This window comes from Hoplias malabaricus, chromosome 6, assembly GCF_029633855.1.
Source record: "Hoplias malabaricus isolate fHopMal1 chromosome 6, fHopMal1.hap1, whole genome shotgun sequence".
NCBI classification, from domain to species: domain Eukaryota; kingdom Metazoa; phylum Chordata; class Actinopteri; order Characiformes; family Erythrinidae; genus Hoplias; species Hoplias malabaricus.
In genome coordinates this window covers 26,681,979-26,689,122 of record NC_089805.1, presented here as the reverse complement: position 1 = coordinate 26,689,122, position 7,144 = coordinate 26,681,979, and the positions used below count along the sequence as shown (strand labels likewise).

The window sequence follows — 7,144 nt, the reverse complement described above, 5'->3', positions numbered from 1 at the left end:
AGCAATTACACTGGACTAGACTCTGGAATTATTTTTGGCCACCTCGATGCATGTAGAGAAATTGAATCTTGCAGATGGATCTAGTCTGTTTCAGCTGGTGAATTTCATACAATTTCTGTAGAACAACAGTGCCATCATCTGTAAATGTTGTGCCAGTGAAGGAGTTACCGCTCGTGTTGGCTTCTGGTTGCAAAAATCTTCCAAATCAAAGATCGTAGTCAAAATATAAGAGAAACAGGGGCATGTTCCAAAAAAATTTTAAGAACTTCAGAGAAGCAGCTGCTGTGCTGCCATAAAATCACAAACACAACGTAGCTCTATTTTATTACATGTCTTTATTGTCCAAAGTACCATAAAATGATAACTGTACAACTCGGCACACTTAAGCAGAACCAGGGCACTAAATATCCAAATCGGGTCGCTGGCTGAAGACACATATAAAAATGTACATATTTACATAGAAAAAAAAAAGGCTTATTCAAAGTGTGGTGATGCTTTTCACATGGGAAACTAACAAACACATTCTCATACAGAAGCAAAATAAAAATATAATGCTTGAATTTAAGGGAAAAAACAAAAGATCTAGTCCCTGGTAATCATCAGAAAGAACAGAGGGGATGAGTCTGCAGAGCGTGAGCATGCTCATAAAGGCACTCTGTGATGTACTATATACAGTTAATCCATCCTAAGTGAGAAGCTCACTTGCAGGCTTTTCACAGTATTTATGACTCTTTACAACCCCACTGAAAAAGCCAAAGCATGATGACAATTACACTGTAATTATAATGACTCAGAACAAACCAGCTTAAATGAAGTTCCATTGTAGAGGTGTAGGAAGTTCTGATGGGATGGATTCAAAAAGACACACGATTCTTAATTTTTTTTTAACAGGCCTTGAGAACTACGGTGAAATAAATGCAGATATGTTTATTTTCTTAAATATCTATTAACACAGGAAGACAGGGTCTTTGTATGGGACGACACTAAGCATCTATAGCATTACAGCACCATTAAGAGCTTGCCTCTTCCCAGCAGTAAACACTAAAACAAGTGTCAGCTCAGATCAGTCCCGACAAGCATTCTCTACAAAACATACACCATCCCCTCTGTGCAAGAGCTTCATCTTCTGATACAAAGGGTTTGGAGAACTCAGTCAAAAACTGGACAACTAGGTGGAAATGATTACAAAAACAGACAACAAATATGGAGAACATTTGTAATCCCTACGATATACTGTTCTTTGGTGTTTTATGACCTCTTAACAAGGTATATCATTTTATGCTAACCTTTCGGGATAAAAAACAAAAACACAGTCAGTCCATTCCTGCCAGGCACCAAATTCAGCCACATTAAGCTAAAAAAGGCTACAATTCATTATTCGATTCTCTTTTTGTAATACATTAAGGTAAGTGTAAACATACGTTATATAGGCCAGTGGCACTCAGTGGACACCAGCATTCCACACAGGCCTCACCTTCTTATCCATTAGACAGACATTCACTTACAGAAGCCCCCACTGACCCAAGACACTCCCTTCCAACCTGCATTAACACAGTCTGATAGAAAATTTGCAAACACTTTGATAGCAAATGAATGGTCTTATGCAAATATCCCCCAAATGCTTATTTTTGATTCTTAATATATAAAAATAGTTTTGTTACAAATTGCTGATATGCTATTTCGTGCAAGAACACCTTTCAATTGCTTCTTCTCATTTCCTTTGTTCTTTCATTTTTTTAATGCCTGATAGATTCTCTCTTTGGGCCTGACCACATGCTGTAGGGAAGATGGGGTTACTGGTACATATTCAGATAAATGGGTGGCAGCTGTAAGTAAAAAACCATGAGACACTAATCAAGTCGCACACAAAGTCACAGGTTACACACCACCCCCTCATCCACTAAAAAGGCATAATCATTTCAAAGACATCTTTAAGAAGCTACCTTAACTTTCCCCTCTGAGATCAATGCATAATGTGGTGAAAACTCAGCACGAGCCAGTGCCACTGAGTGGAGAACTGATAAAATTGTGTTGAAGGATTAAAAGCACTTGGTAGAGCATGGGCTATGGTTCATAGCTTTCATCCGACCACCTGCACAGAGCCTTATGAAAACCGTGGTTCTTAAACTCGATCTGTGCCACAGCTTTAAGATTAAAACCAATAGTTTTTTTTTTCATTTAAATATTTAAATAGATATAAAACTTTTGCTTTTTTGTTGTTTTAAACAGACAGTCTGTACACATCTGGTACCAGTACATATAAAAAAAATTACAAGAGATGTTACATTAGAAAGAATACCTTCCTTCTGATACGTCATATCAAAAATATGTGATACTTTAGTAAACATTTCATAGTAATTCTTTTTTCCTAGTCAAACTTTACATTGCTACATTACAAGTCAAAGTTAGAAATATACCAAAAAAGGATGAGAGTATGTTGCCTCGCTTCTTTAAGAAGTCATAGGGGTCTCTGCACGTCACGGTGACCAGTAGCACGGAGCAGCTGTGTACGACTAGAAAAGGCTTTAGTGCGGAGGTAGAAGCCTTGGAGTCAATAGCGTGATTCCCACAGTGCTCCCACTCTCCCCTCCTCTCTCTCACTTGCCTTTTCTTTTCTCTGTCATGCCACCTCCATCAGATACACATACTTAGTACCATTTCTCAGCACTTCTCTTTGCTTTTGCTCTTTCAAGCTGCTGAGCAGCTCCAGCTCTCGTTATTCCTCTTCCATCTCCTCCTTGGCCATTTCAGTCAATCTTCTCCACTTTGCCAATGATCTTCTCCTCGAAGATGGGCAGAATGGCATCATCCTCACGTACCTCCTCGAATACCACTCCACAGTCAAATTCGTCACTAACCTTTTTGAAATAATACCTAAACAATGAAAAGTAAAAAAAAAAAAAAAAATGTAGAGCAAGTTACTGCTTCAGTCACAGCTCAAATACAAAAGAAAATTTTAATAAATCACCAATTCACAGAAAATATAACACTGTATATTTTCTATTTAATATACTGTATAAATGCAGTACACATTAAATAATCTCAGCTTTTCTTTCTTAATTACTAAAACTACAGAAAATCCCAACAGTAGACAAGGTTTTTCATATGGGCAGGAATGACAAAAAACACATCTCCACCTGTAGCTCCCTTTCTTGGTAAGCAGCTCCTTGAACTGTCCCAGCGTGACAATCCTCCCTTTAACTGAAGTCCTGTAAGGGATGGGCTCACCGCAGAAGTAATAAGCCACAATGATGTTCTCACATGGTTGCTTTTTCATCCCTTTGTGTCTGCATAACAGAAGGGGAAAAAAACTGAGTGTGCAATCAAAGCACTACAAACAAAAAAGAAATCTACAGAGACTGCACAGCACATCCTTTTAAGGGAGAAAGTTTTTTTGCTACCATCTGCAAGAATGAGGCCACAATGGTATGAACCCTGTAACACCAATGAAAGATGTGAACAGGGGACCATTATGTCCAAAGTATTCCTCCATTACAACCCCAGAACATGATACTTGAGGAATATAGTAATGAGTGTGTGTATGTAGGGTTCCTTGTAGCTCTCGATTCCAGCACCCTGTCACACAACCCATGATTCTCCAGTAGAAAAAAAATAATTTTATATATATCTTCTTCAGTAAAATTTGATGTTCCCTTCAAAGGGAGCAAGTCTTCCTCGCAGGAACCCAAACTCGAGATGGCATACATCAAAGAGGTCTCTGATTCCAATGATCAACATTGTATAGATGCATAACCAGATAAGGTTCAGTGAGACTGAAACGACATCTAAACTAAAGCTACGGTTTTGTTCAATATTATTGACACCTTTGCATTATAGGTATTTAAAACAGTTCAACGTGCCACAAACAGCTACATAATGCTGCAAACAGGAATAACAAGGTCTCTGGAGATGGCCTTGTACCCTTCTGAATGTTTGTTTGATTATGATGATCATTCTGATGGCCTCAGACAGCTTGTTACTTTTGTCAAAAACAGAGAAGGACAAAGAATTTTTTTTGTATGACAGTCTTTCATAACTAAATGCAGTTTTTTCAATTTTTATTCTACAAACACACATTTTTGTTCAAAAGTCAGCTGATTTTGTTCATATTATTCCAAAAAGCAAGGGTGTCAGTAATGTTGACCAGATTAATCCACACTATCAGGTCAATTGGAACACTCAGTTTAGAACTATATGAGACAAAAAACTGAGCATTAACAAGGTTGAGTGTGTTAGTGGGCTACATTAGAACACAGGCTGCACAGTCTAGCCAAGAAAGTGGGTAGAGGTGGTAGAGACATATGGCTAACCAATATATTATAGCAGAAAACATAAAAATATAATTATGATTTGTCCAATACTGGAATTACAGCCAATAATTACAAACAAATAGTGTCATGTCCAATTTATGCACAAACTGCTGCACAGCCACATTCTAATGCTGCAGAATTTCTGGCAATGCTGATGTTTTGAAAAGGTTCAATACAATATTCATGTTTACAGGAAGAAGAAAACACATCAATGCAACTATTCAGATAAGTCAGTGATCTTTAGTATACTGCATTAAATATTCGGGGTCAGTTTTAGAAGCTGTACGTTTCAATGATTTAACCTACACTTCACTTTAATTGGAGATTCTGTGCGGTCCAGATGAAGACTTATATTAACCTTGGTTTTAACATTAACACTCTCTTCTCTTCATATGAGACTAAAGAATGAACTTGTTATTTAAAGTCTTAAAACTCAAGCAGCCACAAAAAGTTCTTAATTATCAGTTAATGATATCAGTTGAGAAATCCCATATCAGTGCAGGCCTAGAAATGTATGCTTCTAGCAGTGGATGGGACAGCGGAAGTGGATGCAGTGCCTAATGAGGATGAGGGGAGATGACAGTGGGGCGGTGATACACGGGGCCAAAGGAACATACTCAGACTCGGAGAGCTCTGTGTCGGAGACAGCAGGCACCACGCTGAGTGGGGGAAACGTGGCAGGTCGGATGGCAGCACGCCCCCTTTGGATCACCTCCATCACATACCTGAGGAACAACTCCCAAATTAGGTACGCCGTGTGTTCTTGCCCTCAACCACAACTAACAACACTTGTGTATGGGACAGAAAACTTTCAGATGGATTATTAAAAGGGGACGACAGCCAGCCTTGCCTCATGCACATGCTGCTATGCATTAAAATGCTTTGCCATTTACACTACAAAAAAGACCCAACAAAACAGGAAACTGTGAACCATACACTTCTAATATCCTACAGGAAAGAAGAAAATAAACATCAAACAATGCTCAAGCCTGGTACAGGAACTGACTTGGGTGTTCTCTTTCTCAGAGATATAGAACTAGCTTACCTCTGCTTAGTCTGCAGGGTTCCAGACTTCTTTTTCTCCTCCTCAAGTCGCCTGCGTGCCTCTTCCAGCTGAGTAAGGGGGTTGGGGGCTGGGTTAGGAGGCATGGTGGGGTCCTGGATGAATGGGTGCGAGGGCTGCACATTGTTGCGGAGCTGTGCACTCACCCACGGGTGTACAGCCCCTGGACGCTCCACAGAACCGGGCCTGCCCGGCTCGTGGCTTTGGCTCTTCTTAGAGCCAGAGATGCTCCTGAAAAAAAAAACAATAGGATCAGAAAGGATTTTAACATGCCAGCATTTTTAACCTGACAATACAACACTTATAACCATATGTTACATGCATAGAAAAACATTTCCTTATAAACCACACCTGTTACATCACATTATGAATATAACTTTTGGTCACAGAATACACAACAAAATTGAGTATGCCTGTTTTCTGTCAGATTAAATAGGCTATACTAATTTTAATAAGGTTTTAACTTTAAACAAATGGGTCAGTACTTTCAGAGAAGCATCAATTTTATTCTTAGAGACTGGTCTCCGTGAGTACCTAAAAATAGGACTCCATAGACAGCATCTAGGAAGTCACAATTGCAAAACTAAGGTTTGTAAAAGAACAAGAAATATGGAGAAAACTGGCATCATATTCTCTGGTTGGATGAAACCAACTTTTGGATCAGATGAGATTCAGTATGTTTGTCATGGACCTTGCCAAGATTATCATAGTGACAGCCAGCGGTGGACAAATTACACAAACCATGTACTTTAGTAAAAGTACAGATACTCAACGTAAAATATTATTCCAGTAAAAGTAGAAGTCCTTATTGTAGATCTTCACTTGGGTACACTTGAATGTAAAATCTTTTGTACTTTTACTCAAGTATTGAAACTAAAAGTACCGTGACGTATTATGGCTCTAATGTCCTATTATAATTTTTGTAAAAATTAACTTATTGTAGGTGAAAAGACTCTAGTGTCACTCTTGGTTCCCCAGATTAAATATCAACTATTACATACACTCAAGGCGCTGCCCCTCAAAACTAATAGACGTTGCTGTCCCCAGAGGAATAGGCACAAATTAAGCTTCTGTGATGAACATATGCCGTAGGCAGCACCTCTACATAAATTTAACTCATCTTATCTACACAGACCACAATGACTACGATTGGTCTGCAGTTGGACGAACATGGTTCAAGTTGCTCAAGTCAAGACGTCCAGAAATATTAACTCATCTACACTAAACATCCTAAATAGTGCACTTTAAAGATTTGTAAAACTAATACTACATTGCACACTATATAGGGTTGAAGATGATGTTTGAAATTCAGCTCTAGTGGTTTGGCGGTGTAACTGCAGAGCAACACATACACCAACGCACAAGTATAAACTTTCACAATGGCATAGGACACTATTTAGGAACACTAGCCAAGATCTAATCAAGGTCCGCTCCTGGGGCTCCACCTTGTGCAATTAACTTTTACAGCACTGTACTGAAATTGGTAGGGAGGAGAAAGGGTGGTTTCCTACCCTCCTCCAAAAGTTACATAGTGCACTTTCTGCAGTGCTGAGTAGCAATGACAGAGGCTATATTTTCCCTATTACAGATCAGTGAAGCATCACAATGATTTGAAGCTGTAATTATAAGGTAAAAATATTACAGAGTGTTCCTTCAAGCTCTCTTTTGTCTACATAGTTGCAGAGCATAGTTTGAGCAATTTCTGCAACTCTGAAACCCTTTTTTTATTTTTATTTATTTGTTTTTTGCCTGATATTTGGTTTGTCTTTTG

The 7,144-nt window shown here is 38.7% G+C and overlaps 1 protein-coding gene across 6 annotated transcripts in view; it reads right to left on the bottom strand.

Annotated features, from left to right (window-relative positions):
* Window positions 1-334: 334 nt before the first annotated feature.
* axin1 (axin 1) overlaps window positions 335-7,144 on the bottom strand; it is a 49,575-nt gene continuing 42,765 nt past the window's right edge. For 5 of the 6 annotated variants that reach the window (XM_066674171.1, XM_066674172.1, XM_066674169.1 and 2 more), the window contains 4 exons: window positions 5,356-5,604; window positions 4,928-5,035; window positions 3,138-3,287; window positions 335-2,874 (listed from right to left, as the gene is read on the bottom strand). In XM_066674171.1, coding sequence (XP_066530268.1) covers window positions 2,748-2,874; window positions 3,138-3,287; window positions 4,928-5,035; window positions 5,356-5,604 — 634 coding nt within the window. In that variant the 3' untranslated portion in view covers window positions 335-2,747. The remainder of the gene's footprint in view (window positions 2,875-3,137; window positions 3,288-4,927; window positions 5,036-5,355; window positions 5,605-7,144) is intronic. The other variant, XM_066674174.1, reaches the window with a different exon arrangement.